Source organism: Mus musculus, chromosome 1 (assembly GCF_000001635.26).
Source record: "Mus musculus strain C57BL/6J chromosome 1, GRCm38.p6 C57BL/6J".
NCBI lineage: Eukaryota > Metazoa > Chordata > Mammalia > Rodentia > Muridae > Mus > Mus musculus.
In genome coordinates, this window is record NC_000067.6 from 126,250,081 (window position 1) to 126,274,603 (window position 24,523).

General features: G+C 42.6%; 1 protein-coding gene across 21 annotated transcripts in view; it reads right to left on the reverse strand.

Annotated features, from left to right (window-relative positions):
• The window catches only part of Nckap5 (NCK-associated protein 5), a 917,161-nt gene that overhangs the window by 336,445 nt on the left and 556,193 nt on the right, over window positions 1–24,523 (reverse strand). For all 21 annotated transcript variants that reach the window (NM_176957.3, NM_001081756.1, NM_172484.3 and 18 more), the window contains one exon: window positions 8,311–8,398. In NM_176957.3, coding sequence (NP_795931.2) covers window positions 8,311–8,398 — 88 coding nt within the window. The remainder of the gene's footprint in view (window positions 1–8,310; window positions 8,399–24,523) is intronic.

A 24,523-nucleotide genomic window follows, 5' to 3' on the forward strand; every position in this document is an offset into this window, starting at 1 on the left:
AGTAAGTCAAGTCCTAAAAATTAAGCCCAGTGTGTTAGCCTCGGGGAGTTAAGAAGGTAGGTCAAAGTTCAAGGATGGATACTATGATTTGGCTCATTCAAACTCATTTGTCTCCCAAAAGAAATATTGAGCCAGTAATCTCAACCATCTCACCAATTTACCCACACTACATACTTACCAAAGGGCACCATCTTTTAGATTTTCTACCTGGGACTTCCTGACCTAGACGATATCTGAGTACAGTAGAAAAGTCTAGCCCTGTGCTGAAGTGAGCTGGGAAGGCATCTTCCCAGAGCAGCATTCATTTATAGGTTACGTCTGTTTCAGAAGGGAAGCCCTGTCCTACATTTACTCAGTGAGAATTCAGTTCAAGGGTCAAAAATATCTAATAGCAGAAGTCTTCAGGTCTGAATAGAGAGTTTAGGAGGAAACTAAGAACTAGGAGATAGAATCAGAGCCCACAAGTGCAGTGAAATTCTTGAGAAGGAGGTAGGTTGTAATGCTCTCAACCTCCTCATTTTGTTTTAAAGGTTAGTGCCAGTGTAGTGGTGTGTGTTTGTGAGCTGCAAGGTAGAGATGGGTTGGTCCCTTAGGCTCACTGGTTAAGCTAGGCAGTCTAGCTTAATGAGAAAGCTGTAGGCCACAAGGAAATGCTGTTTCACAAAAGCTGGTGGGGACATATCAGATGGCTCTGCAAAAAGAGGCACTTGCTGCTTACTCCTAAAACTTGAGTTTGATCTTAGGGATACCTTCACTCCATAGTCAAAGAAAAGAAGCTAACTCTCTGAGTTGTCCCCTGACCACTACACATGTTCACTCTGCCAAATAAAAAGGTAGGCACACAGTGCTCAAGAGAAATGACAGTGGATTACTATCTGGCCTCCACAAGCATAGACACACATGTTTGCAGTCACCTGTGCACACACACAAACACGTGTACACATACAAACATTTGTGCACACACACATCAACATGGATGTTGATTGGGATTATGAATTTAAAAATAATCTCTAGTTAGTGCAGCCAGAAGAAATTACTCCTAAATGAGACTATTTTAGAAATTTCTAGAACTCTGAGAGTAATTATATTAGGTAGGAAATCATAAAAAACTCATCTTGTATACGCATCACAAAGAAAACCGAATGTCCATCCTTAACAAAGGGCAGTACATTTTTCTATTCTGAATGGAAGCACATACTTTGATCTGACCTTCTGTGAATAAAGGACACTGCTTAGAACCAAGAAAAAGAGGAACTAAAAAAATTGCTCCCTCAAGGGATCATTTCAGTCCTTTAAAACTTAAAACATAATAAAAACACTCCATTTAGCACCTTCTCCACTCCTGCAGCAATTCAGAGTTCAGAGAGATTCTAAGAAAAGGGCAAAGCTCTCAGCACAGAATCAAGAGTCTTCCTAAGTTTACAGGTCTCAGACATAAATAACAGCACTCACTAAAAATATTTCATATCCCAATTATTTATCATTTTATAAATAACTGTGCCAAAACTTCACTTTTCTCTCCACAAACAGCAGAACTGTAGATCCCATTTTTTCCTAGCTGTACAAGTGGACTGGATGAATTTACTGTTCATCAATGTTTTATATCTTTTCTTTAGGTTAAAATAAAAATAGTAAAAACAGGCCAACAGGATTGCTTAGTGGATAAAGATGCCAGATGACCTGTGATGGATCCCCTGGACCCACAGCATGGAAAGAGACAGCAGGTTCATACACGCTGTCCTCTGACCTCCGTAGGTGTCCTGTGGTATTTGACTCCATCTCGACCCCCAACAGCACAAATAAAGTAGATAAATAAATAAATGTAATAATATTTTAAATGGCACCGAAAAAGAAGAAAACCCTTTATAAATAGCTCCTATGATTCACAGTGGTGTCTCTTCTATTAGCTAGGTGACTGCCAGGTCACATACCAGAACAAGTAAAAGTAGGAACGACTCAAAGTTGACAAATGCATGCTGTGTGTGTGTGTGTGTGTGTGTGTGTGTGTGTGTGTGTGTGTGTGTGTGTTGGGGAAGGATAGGGATTGTGGGGCAAATCCAGCTCCAAACTTCAACCTCATTCTCTTCCATAATAGGAAGGGGACTCTTGTGATTGGAATATAGACCTTATAGTTGGAATAGGGGTGGTATTCAAGCATCTCCCTGGCTCCCAGCCAAGCCACCATGGCCAGAGAAATTACTAGATTGTTCTATCAAAGAAAACATCAAAACCAAGAAGCACGCCATGATCATAACTTTAATTCAGTAGATTCAGGGGTGTGGTCACTGATCTGACTCCATAGCTAGTCCCTTAGGTGACATCAGGACTCAGCCAAGGATGTAAAGAACTAGAAAGCAAGGCCTTTCTAACTTGAAAATCACACACTTTAATTCTACTCTACTGCTTTGCTGGTGAAAAAGAAAATATTGACATGGTAACAGTTTGGAAACTTTACATTTTATGCCCCAATTATAGTTAGTAAAGATGCTTTCAAAGAAAGAGGTTTCTTCTTTCTTTTCAGGGTAAGGAACATATTTTTGCAATTCTGACTTTTCTGTGTGGGGTACTTAGAGTTTTGGTTTGGCATACTTGAGTATACTTAAATCATGATTTTAAAAGGAAAACATGAAGGTTGAGATAACAAATTTCCCATTGTTTTTGGTAAGAATTATAACTTTTAAATTAATTAATTAATTAATTAATTAATAATTTAGAGACATGGATGAATCACAGTTGTTCAAAGGCTCGGGTAGCATCCAAAGTCCCCAGCTCTATCCCAGTAACTCATATTCAGGAAACATGGTGGATATTTGTAATCTTAGCACTCAGGAGTGGAGGCAGGATGATCAGGATTTAAAGGTCATCCTTGGCTACAGAATGAGGTTTAGTACCTTAGAAAGGCATTTATAACTAACTTGTAGAAAATCAGCAACTCGCCCAGGCTGGTCTTAAGCAGCAGTGATAAGGTCCCAGACATTGCCATGAACCAAATTGACATGTACATTTCAGCCCAGGAGATGACTCAGCCGGTTCAAGCCCTAGAACCCATATAAAAAGCAGGATGTCGTCATGTACACCTGTATTTCCCATGCTCTTGTGGTGAGACAAGGCAGAGGGAGGAATTGTCAGCAGGCTCATGGGCTAGCTAGCTTGGAACACAGAGTGATGCAACAGAGTGGAAGACATCCTACCTCAGAATATATTGAAAGGAGAGAAAAAGTTTTCCTCTGATCTCCATGCATGTGCCATGACATGTCTGCTCCTGTACTCCCCCACACAGATTAACTAATATTAAAACATTTATTTTTGAGATGAACAGGTCTCTGGATAACCAGGAATGGGGCATTCTCCATAATTAATCACACCTTGCAATTATTTTGAAGAATTACTTAAGGATGAAAAAAGTAATTTGAATGTTGAACTAGATGACATAGAGTGGAAATTTTTTTTCTATAAAATATGGAAGGGGTGAATATGGTCACCTGCATAATGTGTGCATACAGAAAATGTCACTGTGATGCTTATTAGTTTGTATAATTAATGTAAACTAATAAAAGTTACCCAAGGGAAATCCAAAAGATTCTAAGCTCATTTAGATGTGGATGGAAGGATGAGTGCCTGCATGGAGCACATCTTTGCAAGCGATGGTGCCAGGCTCAGCTATTACGAGGCTCGCCAAGAAGGGAAAAGGGAACAACAGAGTCAGACAAACTTGAATCCCGGGATCACTTTTCTGGTCACTGTGAATAACCAGAGTTCTACAAATTCTCTACCGTTAGGACTATTTAATTCTTTGGACTCAGCCTCTACTCTACCTTTGTGGCTACCTTCTATGCCAACTAAAAGAACCTGTGTCCAATTCCCAGTATCCAGATGAAAAGTCAAGCAATATGCCGCATGCTTGTAATCCCAGTATAGCAGAAGAAAGAGACAGGCCGATCCCTGGAGCTTGCAGGTCAACTACCCTACACGACTTGTTAAATTCCAGGCCAGGGAAGAACCTGTTTGCAAAAGCCAGGTAGTCAGCACCAGCGGGATGACATCAACGTTGACCTCTGCTCTCCATTTGCTTGCACATACGTATACACTTATGCCCCCAAATCAATACACATGTGCAGATAGACAAAGGGAACAGAAACAAGGACTCTCTCCCTATGTTGACTTCTAAGTGTGCAAACAGAATAGAATTCTCCAGAAGGCATTTGACATTCTGTTCTTGTGTCGCTTTAACAACATTGTAGCCCACTGAGGATATTTATATTTAGAATTCCCCAATTTAGTTCCAAACTCTTTTTCAAAAGCATGAAGAATGAGGAACACAGAGACTTTCTGTGTGAGGTCCAAAGTCTTGTTCCTCGTCCCATTTGGCTGTCACATTTTTAATGAATTAACTTATGTGATTCAATTCACGTTCCTTATTTTTTATAAAAGGAAGTTGGAACACGAGGGAGTACAGCAGCTACAGTGGAGAAGCACACAGGCAGCTGGGGACACAGGGGGCCTGTGAAAGCCCAATTCATCACAAGTGCTGTGAGGATCCAAGTACATCCAGGCTGCCCGTGGGTATGCATCCTGGTAGATAGAGAGACGATGTGTCTGTCTCCTAATACTTGCTCTGTTTCACAGATGCTCAATGACCCTCTCTCTCATGTGCAGTTTGGATTTTTTTCTTTCAAACATAAGTTTCCAAACGTAACTACATAATAGGCCAGCCAGGGTGGCAGGAAGATGCAGCATGGTTTTTCTGTAAGCCTGGACTATCCAGAGAGTAGGAGCCACAGAGCCAGATGAATCGAGAGGGAAGCATATGCTTATCCTGGGGGGTCTCCTGAAGAAAACTTCTCTTGTCTTGCATCCCCCTCCCCAGAGAAACGAGTCCATCCCCAGTGCACACAGGGACTTCTCTGCACGTAGATAATGGCTCCATCACACTGGCAATGGTACTTCCACTGTAAACATGAGGGGCTACCATTGCCTGTCCTACACACTTATGGCTTTTCTTGCTCATCTCTTCCATTTCATTATTCATCAGCTAGATTGAATAGTGTATGAACGAGTGCAAGTACATGGGAGAGTTCATGTGTATACTCACATGGAGGTCAGGGAGTGTTCATGTGTGTACTTACTCACATGGAGGTCAGGGGTTGATTTTGGCTGTTGTTTCCTTGAAGCCATCGAAACTGTTTTGTTTTGTTTTGTTTTTGTTGTTGTTGTTGGTGGTGGCTTATTTATTTATTTATTTATTTATTTATTTATTTATTGTTGTCACTTTTTTTCTTTCTTTTTCTTTTTCTTTGGAGACAGGGTTTCTTTTGGCTGGGTGTCACTGATAAGGCTGTGCTAACTGGCCAATGAAGTCCAGAGATCCTTCTGACTCGGCCTCCACAGTGCTGACATGACAAGTGTGTGTGCTACCACACCTGACCTATACACGGGTGTTAGGCAGGGAACTCACATCCCTGCACTTGTACAACTATTTTAGAAGCAGAGTCATCTCTCCAGCCCCCATTCATTTATTTTAATTTTGAAACAGTGACTTTTTTGATCTGGGTTTTTAGAGTGTGCCCACTTTTGTCTCAACACATAGTGGTTCCATTTAATGCCACTCAGACCCCCTGGGAATATCTGGGATTCAGTTCTAATTTCAGTAGGAGTCAAGTAGATATCTATGGCACCAGCTTAAGGTGGACGCAAGAAGACCCATTTTCGAGGATGCTGGACCAACAAGAATCTTTAGAGCTCACAGCACTGGCCATTTGTGTCTTGACACAAGATCTGGTGTTTAAACACTAGGAAAGAGGCACAGGATTCCTGTTCTGGTGCCCATACTAAGTGGTGGTCCATAGAGAATGGCTCAGCTATGGGAATTCCTAGGCAGGGGACCAGCTCTCTTGGGATTAGATCACACAAGGCCATCTGGCTTTACGAGAGCACATAAAAAAGCCAGGCGAGATGCTGCATGGTTTTAATCCTAGCACTGAGAAGTACAGAACGCTGATCCCTGGGGCTCCCTGCAGCCAGCATAGCTGAATGAGCAAGTTTCAGGCCGTGAGAGACCGTGTCACAAAACAAGCAAACAAAGTAGACAAGGCCTAGGGAATAACAGCTAAGGTTGGCTTCTTGTCTGTATGAGCACACATGTACACATGTACCCATATACCCATATACACCTATACAAACAGGCAAATCTCACACACATGTGCATTTGTGCACATGTGCACACATACACAGGTGCATAGGTAGAGTTATACATGCATACACCCCAGTATGCACATAAGTACATGCATATAGGTACGTGTGCATACACATGCATGTGCACTTGCACACAACTGACTTCCTACACAAAACGTGAGGTCATGGAAATCATTCAAACTAAAAAGAAATGGCGAGAGCAGCACAGGGACATTCTTCAGCTGTTAGACAGAAAGGCCTGTCCTACTTTGCCTGTCTTCACATTGAATAAGACAAGTTATAATTCATACAAGGACATACATTATGCAATGCATTCAGAAACGTACCCAGCAAAGAAAATCTGACTGTATTTAATGTGTAGGAAACAATGGGTGTAGAGCTCGAACACCAGGACTTGTGGCTCTGCTATTCAATAGTAAATGACAATAGAAGTCTCTGGACAAACACTTGCACCACCAAGGAAACCCAAGCAAGCTACAGGTTTTCCCGAGGCTGGACCTTCACACAGGTGTGAGGCTCCCTCCAGGGGAAATGCTGCACGCGAGAAAATCTGTGTTAGGTGGGGTAAAGATATCCCATATTAGGATGGCCCAAATTTCCCTGCTATTTTACAAAATTCAACACGACCTGAGAAAGATGGATAACCAGGAGATCCACCAGCACGGTCAGCTGTGTCTTACATAAGCTGCATTGACACTCTGCGCCATCTTTACGACACTAAAATTGGTGAATAAAGGGAGCCCACCAAGAACTTAGTGCTCCCAAACCCATTCCACCCCACAGCCACTCTGTCTCATCCTCTCCCTCATTTCCAGCCAGAGGATAAGGACATGCCTATATATCTCAGAAAACAAGTATTTTCTGAATGACCCAACAAGATCTCTGTGTTTTTATAACTCATGTTCCATCTTATGGATCCTCCTAAATGACATGCACAACGAACAAAATATTCTCCTCTGTATAGCTTGAATTCAAATGAATAACTCTCTTCTCTCTAGGAACTAAGGGACTGGGGTATACAAAGAATTCTGAAAATGTACTTTTATTAGTGATCTATGAAGGAGAACAAATGACCAGATTTGAGGTTCATATAACTACATTTTGGTGTACATGCACATGTATGCATGGGCATGTCTGTGCATGTGATGGCCATAGGTCAATCCTGGATATCTTCCTCACTCATTTTATCCTCCATCATGGTTTCTGAGACAGAATCTCAGTGTGACTTGGAAAACTCACAGATTTCCCTATGCTGGCCATGTAGTGGGCCCAGGCATTCTCTTGTCAGTCACTATGATCTTCCTAACCTCCACAGGCCTAGGCTGTACCTCACACATACAGCTCCTCAGCCTGTAATGGCCCAGCCACCATCCTCTACTGTTCAGGTCCATCAGTGCTCCATCTCTGGCAAATGCTCTTCAAGCAAACCCCTCTCATGTACCTCAAGCATATCACACAGACATCTTCCAGCTCCCACAACAGGACAATGTGATGCCTTCTCAATGCTCCAGGCACATCTAGAATCTATCTCTAGGAGGTATTTTAGGAAACATTGGGATACATAAATATGTTTAAGATTTCTTAAAATAAAGGGGACTGGATGGTCTCGAAGAAGAAAAGCAAACCAAACACATTGGTATCCAGCCAAGAGTCAGAAACATGGTATACCTGGTAGGCTGTGATCATGTTATACCTGGTAGGCTGTGATCATGGTATACCTGGTAGGCTGTGATCATGGTATACCTGGTAGGCTGTGATCATGGTATACCTGGTAGGCTGTGATCATGGTATACCTGGTAGGCTGTGATCATGGTATACCTGGTAGGCTGTGATCATGGTATACCTGGTAGGCTGTGATCATGGTATACCTGGTAGGCTGTGATCATGGTATACCTGGTAGGCTGTGATCATGGTATACCTGGTAGGCTGTGATCATGGTATACCTGGTAGGCTGTGATCATGGTATACCTGGTAGGCTGTGATCATGGTATACCTGGTAGGCTGTGATCATGGTATACCTGGTAGGCTGTGATCATGGTATACCTGGTAGGCTGTGATCATGGTATACCTGGTAGGCTGTGATCATGGTATACCTGGTAGGCTGTGATCATGGTATACCTGGTAGGCTGTGATCTTGGCAGGTTCTTCCTTTTTCTGCTCTGGAGATCCTTGGCTCTGCAACAGACTTCGGACAGTTTCTTCCATTCTAAGAAACAGAAGCATGAAGACATTCTTCAAGATGGTTTCCCACTAACACAGGGCTGTCAGTCATCTCAGTGCGTACTTCCCAAACTTAGAAGAGTCAATGTCTTTCCCCTCTCCTTTATTTCCTAAGCTAAGGATTTGAGGGATGGGGAATACAGCTTAGGGGTAGATGCAAAGCTTTGGGTTTAATTGAGAGAGAAAAACAGAGAGATACAGATAGATACAGAGAGACACAGAGAGAGGAGAGAGACAGAGAGACAGAGAGACAGAGGGAGAGGGACAGGCAAGGATGAAGGGACAGAGGAAAAGGAAGGAAAGAAGGAAGAAGAAAAGAGATAGAGAAGGCGGGGAGATATATGCAGGAAAAGAAAGGTGAGGAAATGAAGAAGGGAGTGAAGGAGACAGGGTCAGTGGGCAGAAGTGGGGACATGAAGTCACTACAGTTCTGTTCCTGTACATATGTCCTAGCAGCTCTGGTCACTTGTCATCTCCTTTTATTCACTACAATATCTCACACCAATTTTCCTTTGGTCAATTTGCCACATTAACAGATCTTGTATGACAAAACTTTTCACAGGGAGATGCAAGACACACGTCTACTCACACCAGATAAGGCACCCATGCCATGGGTGGAATCCATCCTAAAGTATGGATACCGAAGTACAATTTGTTGAATGGATGAGTTGTATTGGATTTACTTATAGAAACAGAAATGACTCAGACAGCTGCATCACCAAAGCTCATCCCAGCTCACAAGACTAGGAGCCTGGAGCAGTGCAGCCTGCAGGCAGCTCAGTAGGTTGGAGAGTCTCTCCCTCAGGTACCTCGGTTGTTCTACACCTCTTCGAAGAAGCTGGGCTGGTTTCTGCGTTTTTCCAGGCAGCTAGTCTAGTCTGAGTCTTTGTAGCTTTGCTTGTCTTGGGGGACAGATAGGGAGGTCTTCTTTGCAGCTTGGCTTCACTTTGCTGGAGGGAGATTCTCAGCTTTTTAATGCTAATGCTGGCAGGGCGGGGACTGGTGAATCTGGTCAGTTTTAGGGATTTGATTGACACCTACCACCTTTTCTAGGATAGTTTGTATCTTCAAACTGTGAGCCCAAATAAAGCCTTCCTTGTGTTGTTTTCGCTAGGTGTTTTGAGGCAGCACAGAGACAGGTAACTAATACATCCCCAAGGGTGCCCAAAGTGATACCCACTTCCACTTGTGACACTAACGTATAACTTATGTTGTTGTTAAATGCTGTTTTGTGATTCCCTGTTATTGGGGACAGACACGTCATCTACTTTCCGGATCTCCATCCCAATCCACTCAGGATGTTTCCTCATGTATCATCAACCTCTTTGAAATCATACACTCCACATCATTCACTTTGTCCCTTAAAAACCTCCCACTTTAATGCACAAATATTTCACACATGCATGTCTTGCTCCTAGAGTACGTGATACCTTGTGGTACGTGGTTATGCCTCACATTTCTCATGCTCTCATTCATTTACAAATAAAGTTGCTACTCAGTACAGAGTTCATATCTGTCAGTTCATTTTCTAAAGGATAGAATACTTACAATGGGCCAGGTGGACGCCATGTGTATCTCAACTCTGCATATATGACACTGACATGGGCTCCTCCTCAAGGGTTCAAAGGTCATAATTCTACCAAGAAGAATGCCTGAGCATCAATGTTTATTGATGAACTATGGCAGCTAAACTATGGGACTCACTTCAATGTCCAATAGTAAAGGAATGGGGAAAGAAGATGTGGTCTATATATATTATGGAGAACTTTCAGCCATTAAAAAAAAAAAAACATAGAGAGGCGGATGTTAGCAGCCAACCATTGGACTGAGTGCTGGGTCCCTAATAGAGGAGTTAGAGAAGAGACTTAAGAAGTTGAAGGTTTGCAACCCCATAGGAAGAACAACAATATCAACCAACCAAACCCTCCATAACTTCTAGGGACTAAACCATCAGCAAAGGAGTACACATGTCTCAAGCTGCATATGTAGCAGAGGATTGCCTTGTCATGCAACAATGGAAGGAGAGGTCCTTGGTCCTGTGGAGGCTCAATAGATGCTCCAGTGTAAGGGAATTGAAGGCAGGGAGGTGGAGGAGCACCCTCATAGAAGCAGGGGAAGGGAGGATGTGATAGGGTATTTCTAGGATGGAGGAAAACAAGGAAGGGGGATAACATTTGAAATGTAAATAAAGAAAATATCCCCCTCCAAAAACCCTCCAAAGTTACATAGTTTGCAAGGAGACATAAACAACAAGAAATAATCATATGAAGTGAGTTGAGTGAGTATCTCATGTTTTCTACCTTTTGTAGTTTCTATATTTAATAGATATGTAAAACAGCATGCATATAATGCACACATGTGCATACACATGGATGACAGAAAAATAGAAGGGATAAAGGAAACAAAATTAAGAGGCAGCTGGGAAAGGCAAAGCTGCCCCCCATATTTTCAACTCTTAAATTATTAATAGCTTAAAATTGAACAGAGCTCATTGAAGAACTCTCTCATCTATTAATCATTTTAATGTACTTTAGGAATATCATTACATCTACTTGGAAGATGAGAAAGCTGAGTTAGTGAAAGGTTAGATGGCTTACTTAAGGGGCTGTGGTTAGGTGGGGGAGTGGGGGTGAGCAAGGTTCACTGACCCGATTATAGCAGTCCCTTCTAATTGACCTGAGCACAGCAGCCCCTTTTACTTGACTTCACTGACATTTAGAGAAAATATTCCAAGTAAGAATGCAGACTTCTTCTAAGGACTTCTCCAAGAATGCCTTTGCCATGCAGAGTCTACGAGGGACTACTCTATTTTATCAGTGAAGGAGTTAAGGTCTGGAGAGAGAGAGAGGGAGAGGGAGAGGGAGAGGGAGAGGGAGAGGGAGAGGGAGAGGGAGAGGGAGAGGGAGAGGGAGAGGGAGAGGGAGAGGGAGAGGGAGAGGGGGAGAGGGAGAGGGGGAGAGGGAGAGAGGGAGAGGGAGAGGGGGAGAGGGAGGGGGGAGAGGGAGAGAGGGAGAGGGAGAGGGAGGGAGGGAGAAGGAGGAAGAGAGGGAAGACGGGAAGAAGGCCTGAGAGAAAAGAACCACTAGATTCCCAGGGCTGTGAGGCAAACCTGATCGGCACTACCTGCCAGTGCTTCATTTTGTTTGTACAGGACAGGAGAGCAGATGTTTTCCCCATGGTGTTGATCAACTCTAACATAAATCATATAGTTTTGATATTGTTCTTAGAACTGCCTGATCCATGGCTCATTGTAAGTTTTCAAATATGCCCCATATAAAGTCCTTTGAGTACACAATAGTCTATGCGACAATGGTCTGCTAAGATTTTCTCTTGGTGATACCACAGTGTGTGGTTGTGATGGCATCCTTCCTCGTTGACACAGGACGACAGACTCATCTTAGAATTCATTTCTCGGAACACACTTCACCATCAGCATAGAAGGTCAGAGCCACATTTCACTCCTTAGATTGTGTATGTACACCCACATGGCTTAAATGCATCCCTTTAGCCTAAGGTTTGAGAAGGGGTTGGGGAGACGGTTTTGTTGGGAAAGTGATTATCATACAAGCATAGGTTCTAGAGTTTAAATCTGAGAAATCACATTAAAAAAAACAAAAAAAAACTCCAACTATGGTTCGTGCTTGTGATTCCATATCCAGGTAATAAACACTGGGGTTTCCTCTAATCCACTAACCAACCTGGCTAGCTGAACTGTGTACTTCAAGTGCAGTGAGAAACCATGTCTCAAAAACGAGGTGGAAAGGAACAGAACCTGTGGTTGACTGCACACATATGTGAATTTGAATACATACAGGAAATACACACACACACATACCACGTACAATGAAAATAAACCCATGTTGGTTTTTTACTTCTACTAACTTAATAATATAACTGTCTCAGCATATCTTGCTGAGTTACTACTCCTGTGTAATTAGAAGTTCTTTGCAGAAGTCACTAGATCAAGAAAAAATAAAAGCCTATTCATCTCTCTCCAGTTCTTTTTTTGGCTTTATACTTTAAAAAAATTTTTTAAGGTAAAGGAAAAGCAAGGCTAGACAGGAAATTGTTAAGACCATCTCATGCAATGCAGACCCTTTAGTAATACTGGGAATATTAGTAATATTACTGGGAATAGTAATATTTGGCACAACTCGAGGGTTATTCAAAAGCAATAGCTTTTTGGAGCTGCAGCTTGAAATAGAGGCTTTAGGGCACCCTTTAAACCACTGCTAAGAAAATCAAGTTAAAATAACCTTTATGAGTCTGGTCATAGAGAAAAGCATTTTGTATGTGATGGGAGCATTCTGTCATTTATTCCCTGATGGTACCTATTTAGAATTCTCATTTCTCAAACTTCTGTTTGCCTGGGAAAATAAAAAGAGAAAGCAAAGAAAAGAAATCACAGAGCATGAAGTGGCCCCATGTTGCTTTACACCCTGTGTTAGTTTCCTTTCCTTTCCTATTTGATGAGGAGGGCGCAGATTCCCAAGCCTCTCCCAGTACATCATCTGTTTCCCAAATGTGATACGGATGAGCCAATGATTCCCAGGAGCCCAGGCTTGGGCAGAGCAGTGAGCATTGGTGTGAGCACGGTCACTTCCTTCTAAGTGACCTTAAGCAACCTTTCCTCACTCTCCCTACCCGATACTGAATCACTTATTTTTCCAAATGCTGGACAGGAATCTATTACAAACAGAAATCTGTAAGAACAAATGTATACTTACTGAGATGTAATTAGCTCTAATGTATATTAGCTGAGCCTGAAGCCTTTATTATACTTTACTTATTTAGTATGTGGGTATGCATGTGTCATCTTACACTTGTTGAAGCGGAGGACAATGCCAGGGCTTGGTTCTTTCCTTCTACCATGTAGGTCTAATCATTTGGAAAACTCAAATCGAGGCTGTCTCTGATTAGACTCTCCCTGCTTTATGAAAAAAAAATTATGTGCATGAAGGCCATGGAGATGGCACAGTTCATAAAGTGCTTGCATAAGGACCCGAGTTCAAAATCCAAAACCTATGGATTTTGTTGTTGTTGTCGTCGTCGTCGTTGTTTGTTTGTTTGTTCACTTGGGAATGGTAGTGACAGTCCATGATCACAGTGCTGAGGAGGCTGACAAATCCTGGGACTCCCTGGCCAATCTAGCTTACTATGTGAGAGCCACAGGCCAGTGAGAGACTCTGATTCAAGAACTTCAAACCTGAAGTTTTCCTCTAGTTTCTGCATAGATATTAACACACACTCAGGTGCATGCACATAAGTGTGCACATGCAGGTATACACACACACACACACACACACACACACACTTGTCTTTGCTTTCATAAGTCAAAGGTTCTGATTCTTTTTCAAACAACCTTCCTTTTCTCCCCAGCTGCTCACATAACTGTCATTACAGCTACATTACACCACATTACAGTAGATAACGAGTAATTGGCCAGTAAGTGCTTTCGTGTGTGGCTCAATTCATGCCATACTTTCCTCCTCTAACTTACTCTCTAGTCCTGCATTTTTGTTTTTCATAGATTTATACCATATGGAGACGTAACGCACGAGCAAGATGTCCCAGCTAAGACTCTAAGAACATGGTCCTTAGCTGTGACACTTGGGTCTGAGCTGCTGGGACCACTGTTGCTCGGTAAAACAAATCCAAAGCCTTATTCTTTTGACCACATTGACATCCCATAATTTTCAGCCAGTTCATTAGCATTGGTAGCTAGTGCTACTGTAAAGTGGTCAGGGCTCTTGATCTAGTCTTTAGCCAGGGAAGTCTTTTCATGTTGACTTTGGCAGAGGCATTACAGCCCATTTGTCTGATGCATGGGGGAGATAAACAGGACACCTTAAGAACAGACATATTTTGCCTGGCCTCCCATTCCCCATTCTGCTATGATGAATGGGACCCACCCTGCTCACTATCTTAACTTCAGTGACAAGCTTTCCCCGAGAACAAGCACAACAAAACGCTGGCTGGGAAACTTAGCTGCTTCTGAACTGGGCCCAACTGTGCACCAACGTATTTCCTTAGAGGAGACAAGTTCCTTCCTTGGAAGAGAGCACATTTAACCGTGGAAACAGGAGCAGTCCATGGGCTGGGTGTGACTTGGATGTTCTTATCCGAATCTCTGCCCATCTGCACAATAGTCAAGGGATCCTGAGAATGGAGCGCTAAAAGCCTCGTGGAACTAGAAACTGGCTCCGCAGAGCTGGGGCTTTTTGTTTTTTTCCCCTTGATGATATATATTTTTAATTCAGCATAAAATTTTGCAGGAATTTCCACTCGATGCTGCCCGGAAACTGTGCTGCTCTAATTCCCTCACAGGGATGCAAAAGCATTTCCAAACAGATCGAAAGGTGCTGGCCCAATTGGAATCACTGAATCTTATTCACTCTGGGGCCATTGGTATGTGAGTAGAAAGCCACATAAATTTCTCCCTAGGCAGGCTTGTGCAAATTCTGCATCAGGAAACTTGCTGTATGAAGAGGCTCCCGTTGAATGAGAAGACAGCTATGCATTCAGTGGCGAAACTGATTTTTCCACACAGAGTGCAAAAGAGTCTCCTGAATGTTAACAAGTAAATCCCAAGTGTTCCTACTCCCCCACAGCAGAATGCAGAACGACATTTATGGGTATGGTATGCGTGTGTGTAGAATTCCACTCATCCTGCAGGGGAGGAAGACAGAAAATACCATGTGGGCAAAAGGACGTCATAAAGAAGTACAACCACAGCTGCCACTGTCTTGCTTAGATAATATGGATGCAAAGTTAGTGGCTACACCCCAAGAAACTAAAGATGTCTTTATATTTTCTACATGGAATGAGCATTTAAAATGAATGTACTAATCACTGACATAATTCTTTAAGAGCAGAATGGTTAGTGTTGGCTGGGGAAATGAGTTTGAGGCTAAAACACTTGCTCTGCTATCCTGAGGACCCACATTTGAAACCCAAAGCCACATAAAGCCAGGCATGACAGCATACAGGTGTGAGCCAATGCTTCTATGGTGAGAAGGGGGGCGAAGTCAAGAGGATCGGTGGGAGCCTGTGGAGCAGCTAATTTAGCATACACAGCAGTGAATCTCAAAGGGATTTTGTCTCAAATAAGGTGGAAAGCAAGGACCAACACCCAAGGTCTTCTCCATTCCACCTACCTCATGCACACAAACACACACTTAGATACACATATACATCTCTCTCTCTCTCTCCCTCCCTCTCTCTCTCTCTCTCTCTCTCTCTCTCTCTCTCTCACTCTCTCTCTCTCTCACACACACACACACACACCATACATCAAGAAAAAAAGATTAATCATTTTTACCAGTCCTTATTTCCAGTCTTACAAACTTGTAATATATAATTTCTAAACCCATCTGTGTAATACATTTCATAGACCCCTTTTAAAAAAAGCAATACCACAAATAAATCCAGCTTAGGTTTCTTTTCCATATTTTATTTTGTGGAGTATCTGAAGTTAAATGTTGGAGTACAAGCTTGTATAAAATACCTTGAATGTCAAAAAAATTACTATTTTTACCAAATATGTATTATTTGGATATGGATCTTTAGATTGCTGAATTCTTTTTTATTTTATTTTTTTATTAGATATTTTCTTTATATACATTTCAAATGCTATCCCAATTTTTTTCATTAGAAATTTGACTGCTGAATTCTTAAGTTGGTGCAACTTTGAAGATACGAGACAGCTCAATATCCTCCATATTTATGTTTAGTGGCCATTGATAATGGGAAAGGCTTCTTTTAATGTGGAGAGAGGCTACATGGGAGACTCTAGAAAATGAATGTACCAACTCAGGACCTTGTTTTTCCTTTTCCTTAAAATGAGAAGTTCACCATTTTATTTATCTCATAAAACAAAGCCCAGAATGTAGATTAGATTTCTGTGCTCAGTGTGCACTGGGGTTTCGCAGGTCTGCAGTCAGAGAGAGGATTCCAATGTGTGAAATCAGGCATACATGCTGTCGCCTAGGAAGTAGGTTTGTTGCCTGTTGTGCCTGGCTCCTCCCTGTGTGGTTATGACCCTCACCATCCTGCACGACACTCTCTGTTTTGCTATGCTTCAAGATGTGCTTGGGGCCTGAGGAGATAATAGCTAAGTCTACAAGGTACTTGGCTTGCAAACATAAGGACCAGCACTCTTGAAAAAAAAAACCAAAACCCAATGGCTGTGGTGTTCTTTTGTAATGGCAGTGCTGGGGAGCTGGAAAGGGGCGAGATCCTTGGGCTTGATGGACATCCAGTTTAGATCATTTGGGGGAGCTCCAGGCTAGTAAGAGATCCATTCTCAGGTAGTGTCCAAGAGGAATGACACCAAGGTCATCCTCTGGCTCGAACATGAACACACACACACACACACACACACACACACACACACACACATGCAGAGAGAGAGAGAGAGAGAGAGAGAGAGAGAGAGAGAGAGAGAGAGAGAGAGAGAGAGAGAGAGAGTTTCTGTCTCTCCATTTTTCCTATTGATGAATAGAGGTTTAGGTACAAATCAATAGTCCCTCTGGATCTCAATGATATCCACGCTACCCATTAAGTGGCTACAGTTATCTGCTGTTAAGTTTTGGTGGAAATTCAAGAGAAAGGCAACAACTGGCCATATTGGAAATGGAATTACAGCATTAAATTTTGTGGGAAAGAAGGTGTAGCTATGGCGGAAAGGCGCTTTAAGAATTCAAATACCAACAAAATTCTTGATGGGATCTACTGTTAATTTCTATGCTTCCTACAATATACACTTACCCATAGTACTTCAGGCGAGCATCAGATAAGAAACTGTATACCATGACACACCTTAATAAGCACACTGTGTTATTAATGTCTCTCCAGCTTCAACACTCACACCCATAGTGCAGTAGTAAGGATTAGCTCAAAAGCTAAGGCCTCAGATGTCTCTTTCCAGATACAACTTGGGATATAGCCCTTCCTTGTTATGGTTATGACAAACTTCTTCTGTTTAATATCGCTGACTAGCTTCACAGGATCCAGAATTATCCAGAAGACTAATAATCTCTGGGCATGTCTGTTAGAGTTTCCAGATATATTGAAGTGAGGAAACCCACCTTGCTGATGAAAAGAAAGAAGCAAGATGAACACCAGCCTTATCTCTCTGCATCCTGATCTCTCTGTAGATGCAACATGACCATCTGTCTCACACAACTGCCCATGTGCTTTCCTGACCAGGATGGAATGCACTCTTATACAGTGAGCCAAATTTTATGATTTAATCCTTAAGTGGCTTTTGTTGGGTACTTTGTCAATAAACAAAAGTAGTAACTATTTTGAGGCTAGTCCTACTTCCCTTAGAGAGGTGCTAGGAGAGAACACAACAAAATGTAGAATGTGTGTTAAGTTGATTCAGGTTTGTTAAGTCTTTTAGCAGAATTATTTTGCACTCCTCCTCTTCCTCCTCCTCCTCCTCTTCCTTCTTCTTCTTCTTCTTCTTCTTTTTTTTGGGGGGGGGGACAGGGTTTCTCTGTGTAGCCCTGGCTATCTTGGAACTTACTTTGTAGACCAGGCTGGTCTCCAACTCAGAAATCTGCCTGCCTCTGCCTCCCAAGTGCTGGAATTAAAGGCGTGTGCTGCCACTGCCTGGCTACTCTGTAGTCTAGTACAATCTGAACTGAGCATGTTTTAGAATTTCGGGAAGAAGAGTAAGAAATAGACTCCTTGGGAGCAGGAACTTAATAAATTGACATTTTGTGAACAATTAGCATACTTAGTTCCTTTTCTTGCTGCTGACAAACTACCTGACAAGGAACTAGTTAAAGGAATCAGGGTTATTCTGAATCTGAGGTCAAATACATGGTGCAAAAGCATGAAGCATGAAGCATGAGCAGGGCTTGGCCCTTGCATCCAGAGTTAGGAAGCAGAGCATGAAGAGGAACAGGGGCTTGGATCAGAAACCTCAGTCTCCCTGCTGTGACCTACATCCTCCAGCAATGCTCTACTTCCTAGAGGTTCTCCAACTTGACAACATTGGCAACAGCTTGGTTCAAACCATCTAAACCTATGGGGGACACTGCACATTCATCTCTAAAATATGAACACTGATGGGGCAGAGACAGATATCACCCTGGGGCCCAATGGACAACTAGGCTGGCCTACTTGGTGAGTTCCAGACCTCTAAGAAACCAAACTCCTTTGACTATTAAAAAAGCCCAAGGGGAATAAAGGTACTATATCCAGATGGTACATGATATGAAGAATAACCTACTGTAACAGTCAAGGTAACACACAGGCCCAGCATATCTGTGACTTCAAAAATCACCAAATTTCTAGAGCCAGGTATGGTGGTACACACTTTTCATCCAGTACTTAAGATACAGAGCCAGGAACACCTCTGTAAGCTCAAGGTGAGCCTGTCAACATAGAGAGTTCCAGACCCATCAGGAATTCACAGAAGACCCTGTCTCAAAAAATAAAAAAGAAAGAAAGAATAAAAATGATAACTTCTTATTGATACACATTCTGAATGATTCATCAGTCCTATTTATCTTTGTCTACTTGACACAGTAGCCTGGAGTAACCTGATCTAATTGCCTAGCTCACAAAGGCCTGTGAGGATGGAAGAGGGGCTATCCTCATCATTCACTGATGCAGAAAGACCCAGCTCACCATAGGTAGTTCCATTCCCTGGTCAGGTGCTTCTGAGCTATGTAGGAAAGCTAGCTTAGCAGGAGCCACTGAATAAACCAGCACGCAGTGTTCCCTATGGTTTCTGTTTCAAGGTCTCACCTGCCCTGACTTCCCTCAGTGATGGATGGTGACCTAGAAGTGTAAGCCATAAAAACCCTTTCCTCTCCTAAGTTACTTTTGCTCAGTAACAGAAAGGAACCAGGACACACAAGCAGTGTGGTAGGATGTGTTAGCTTAGGACAGTGAAGTGTGTGCTATTGCCCTGTCCCAACGACCAAGGGCCACATTTCACCCTAAACCTATGATCATTTAACCAATAAAGTAACTGGAGTAGCTGCCTGCTACTTCTTCTCTACTTAACATGATCATCATGTCTAGGAAAGAGAAAGTAGGAAATGTGAGGATTCCTCTGCTTCAGGCTTAAGGGCTCTTGGCTAGAACTGCTCGCACCGCACAGTTAACTGCTAGCTTAGCTGGCATATTTCTTTTCCTGAGTACATAGCAAGAAGAGAATCCGGCATTGATGCTAATGTAAGCCTTCTGTATCTGTGTGGCCTGAGTAAAAATCAGCCACACAAGTGCAACCTGGTGACTGCCTGGTGACTACATGGTGACTACCTGGTGTCTGCCTCCTTAGCTCAACTTCACTGAGCATCATGCAGAAGATCAGCAAGTGAGTGCCTTTCTTATTGTATACATGTGCCAATGTTCCAAGGCACACACAGGGAAGTCATAGGACAGAAAGAAGAAGTTTGCTCTTTCTTCACACCATATACTTTCCGGGGACCAAACTCAGAATTTCAGGCTTATCAGGAAGTGTGTCAACCACTGAGCCTTTGTCCTGCCCCAGTGCAGCTTCTTATCCACCTCCTCTGTTAGCTGTCACTCCTCCCTTTGACTCAGTGACCTGCTGTCAGTGTTGAAGTTCTTTCACTTACCTCCCAGCTGGACACCGAAGGTCATCCTTCTTTCACGCATGACAGCTAACCTACACAGTTAGTTCTTTGAGCTTTCTGAATTATCTACATGTGTGCCAGCTCTGATAGGGGAGGCTTCAAACAAACACCTTCAAAGTCAACTCTGCTTTGAGGAACGTGTTACCAAGACTATGGTAAGCCAGTTGGCAGACATATTCTGATGCAGAATTTTTTTTTCTAATGGTAAATGCCAATAATGTGGAAAGGAGCCTATACTTGCAAAAAATCCTCACACCCTTCCTTGCAAGGTTTGTTGGAAAAAACAATGGAGCTTGTAGTTTCTATAGAGGGATCATTCCTTCTGGTGTTTTTTGTTCCTTTTGTGTTGTTGCTTGTTGTTTTTATTGTTGTTGTTAAGACAAGGTCTTTTCTCTTGCTCTCTTGCTTTGTCCTTTTGCTCCTCTCCCCCTCTCTCCCCATACCCCTCCTCCTCCTCTTTCTGGTAATTAGAAGCTAAGGAAGAGTTCTGAAGGTAAAAAGCTCTGAAAGGTTACAAGAGGCAAAGCAGAGGTCCTGTCTGGTGAGGCTTTTGTGTGCATTTCTGTATGTGTGCATGAATTCATGTGTGAATGCATGTATATATGTATGTATATAATGTGTGTATATGTGTATGTATGTATGCATTATATAATGTGCATATGTATGCAATGTGTGTGTGTGTTGTGTGTGTGTGTGGTTGAACATGCCTCTTTGTGCAAAAGCCCGATGAGGATGCTGGGTATCCTGTTCTTTCATTCTTTATTATTCCTTTGAAATAAGGAGCTAGACTGTCACCCAGGAAGCCCCAAAAAATCCTCCTGACTCTGCCTCCCAAAATACAGAGATTACAAGCACCCATCCACCCATGCCCAGATTTTAAAACATGACTGCAGGATCTGAACTCAGGAATTCATGGTTGATCATGAGTCTAGTCATCCACTGAACCTTCTCTCCAGCCTGCATTGATGCTTTCTGGCAAATGAGTAAGGATGGGAAAGTTATCTAATAATCATATTTGTAGATTTTTAAGTAACTTCTTATAATTCCCTGTAGTAAGAAATATGCTTTCAGTGTCTGAAGAGTAAAATACACACACACACACACACACACACACACACACACACACACATACACACACTAACACACACACTTTAGTAAGGACACTGCATTTAGGTGGGTACATGTATTAGCATTTTAAACAGAGACCATTTGGAGGCAGACTCATTAAGAAATATATACATTTACAGTGTAGCCTCTACTTTATGGCGGTTTATTATTTTATTTTGGTTGTGTGCATGTGTATGTATGTGTTCCTGCCTGTTTGTGTGTGAGTGCCCATGTGTGTGTGTGTGTGTGTGTGTGTGTGTGTGTGCATGCATGTGCATGTTCCTGGATATGCATATTAACATTTATGTGGGTTCACTTGGGTGTGTGCCAGAGGTTGATATGGATGTCTTCCTCAATTGTTCCATACCTTATCTATTGAGGTGGGATCTTTCACCTAAACCCCACTACTTAGGTAGTGTAGCTAGCCAGCTTGCTCTCAGGGTTATATCTGTACCTCCTGAGAGAATGCTGAGCTGCCAGTGGACTACCACACCAACCCAGCATTTCCATGGGTGCGGGCAGATCCAGATCCACATTCCAGCCCTCTAACTTACATAGCAAACACTTTACCTGGTAAGCCATTTCCGGAGATTCAGAATTTATCATCTCTCAAAGTGGAGTCAATCGAGGCCACAAGTCAACACTTCCCTAGTGAACCTACATCTGAGTCATCTGGCCCATGATGGTCTAGGTCAGTGGTTCTCAACCTGTGGGTTGTGACCCCTTTGGTGGTCACCTATTAGATTCATGTAGATCAGATATTTAAATTATGATTCATAACAGTAGCAAAGTTATTAAGTGGCAGCAAAAATAATTTTATGCTTAGGGGTTAGCACAACATGAGGAACTGTATTAAAGGGTTGCAGCTTTAAGGTTGGGAACCACTGTTCTAGGTGTTGCATATTCACCTCAGCACTGTGATACATTGAAATATGTCCTTTGTGACCTTGGGTATCTTGGAGGAAGTAAGAAATAAACACACTCGACCATCTGTTGCTAAGAAAGAATTGCGATGAGAAAGACTGGTTCCAATAACTGTGAAATTCCCCAACCTCAAGGTGGACATTAAATAAAAGTCAATTGTCTTCTTGTGTTTTTATCGAGGAACCCAAGCTTTTATGCAGCACTTTTATTGCACATTCCTGCCCAGTGAAATAGATGTTGGAAACACAGTGCCTTTAGGCCCAAATAGTGCCCATTTATTTTTAAATGCCAATGGAACAAAAATGGAAGCAGCAAGGGTATGGGGGGAAAGGGCAGAACATTTGTACACTAAAACTCACTATGAGGCAAATTTTTTCTTTGATATTTAATAGCAGGAAAGAAAGATGTACAGTTCTCAGCTATAAAAGAATTGAAAGACATATGATCCTCAAAGGTAGAAGAAAGAAAAAAGGAAGCTCTTGAAAATTTTGCAAGTGATAATATTTTGTAAATAGCTGTGGTCATTAATAATATACTTACTGATGATATAGCTAGGAGCCATATTGATACCTACTGTCTATTTTACTTTGCATGTGTTATATATGTGCATGTGCGTGCACATTTGTGTGAGTGCATGTGCACATGTGTATGTGAAGGGCCAAAGTTAATGTTGGTGGTCTAAGTTGTTCTCTATCAAGGCAGCAGTTTATGCTAAACCCGGAGTTCACCAATTGGCAAGTGCAGCTAGCCAGCTTGCCCCAGGTATCCCTTGTCTCTATCTCCAGAGTGTCGGGATTCCAAGCCACGAATTCACCTGCCTGGCTTTTACAAAGTTCCAGGCATCCAGCTTCAGTTCTCATTCACTGGGGGACAAGCAGTCTGCATCCTGAGCCAGCTGCTCAGCCGCTGATGTCTATCCTGTGGCTCTGGCATCATATCCAGGGCCAGGACTCCCCTTTGTCACTCTCAGGACTCACATAAGAAATCCTGCAGCCCTCTGGTCTGTCAATTCCTATAATTCTCCTTCAGAATTGGGAAGAGATAATAGCATCTTTCCTACAGGAAATGCTCAACATCACTGTGCTAGTTAGTTTTTTCTCTGCCACAAGTAAGAGAACCTCAATTGAGAAAATGTCTCCATCGGATTGGCCATAGGCAAGTCTGTGGAGAAATTTTCTTGAGTAACAATTGGCATGGGAGGGGCCAGCCTGCAAGGAGTGGTGCCACCCTGGGGAGGTGGCTCTGGTTGTATAATAAAAAACTGAGCAAGCCAGGAGGAGCAACCAGTACAGCAGCATCCCTGCATGTTCTAGCATGGATAGCATGGTACCTTCAGGTTCCTGCCTCAAGTTCCTGCCCTGGCTTCCCTCAATGACGGCCTGTAATGTGGAAATATAAGCAAGTAGCCCCTTTATTTCCTGGGTTGTTCTGGTCATGGTGTCTTATGACAGCAAGAGAAAGCAAATTAAGATAGCCACATAACAAGCAGTACATTGGGCTTGCTTGCTTGTTCCTCACATCAGGCTCTGGGGGAGAAAAGCCAATTTAACTATAAGTGCTCAGACTTCTAAAATGCTGGAAAGTAGGGGCGGAGTTCATCCTGTAATAATTGCTGAGAACACAGGTCTCCTAAGACTTAATTATCCATACCTTGTTAGGCTCTGAAATGATATCTCAGTTGTCTACATCCAGGGAATGGATTAGTAGACTTGAGTGGATCAAATGTCAATGTCCTTTAGTGACTATGAACTGTGACCACAGCCTGCTATTAAGATGCAGCAAATTCTACCAGTGACCACAGGAGACAGGAAGGATACTGATACAGAAGGGAAAGACCATAAACACAAGATGACTGCTGGAGGATTTGGGTGGTACTCCTTCCCATACGTTTAACTTGGAAGGTATACATGTTTCTCACTCTAGGAGACAGACTGTAGTTTCTCTCTGATGCCAGACTCCCTGGGGGAATTTATTGTGTTCATCATCTCCATGGAGATACCAATTAGAAAATACAGCTTTGCATGCCCCTGAGCCCTCCTTCCTGTGGCCACTGGTATGCTCCTAATATCCCTCCTCTCCTATAGTTTCCAGACCTTTGCTCTCATATTTTTGTGAGCAGTGAATTCCTCTCTCTGTGTGTCTTTCTCTCTCCTCTGTCTCCCTATCCATCCCTGCTTCTTTCGTGTAATATTTTATTTATTGAGAATTTCATACATGAATACAATGTATTTCGATCACATCTACCCTGACTTCCTACTTCAATTCCTCCCAGAGTCCCTACCATTTCTCTCTCCCAATGTCATGTCCTCTTTCCTCGACACACTTAGTCCAGTTACTGCTGTCTACAAAGAGGTGGCTCTATGGCCATCCACTGGAGCATGAGCAATCTACTAGGAGCCATCTCTAAATAAAAATGACTATCCTAGTAATCATCAGTCCAATAGCTCCCAAGCTAGGAG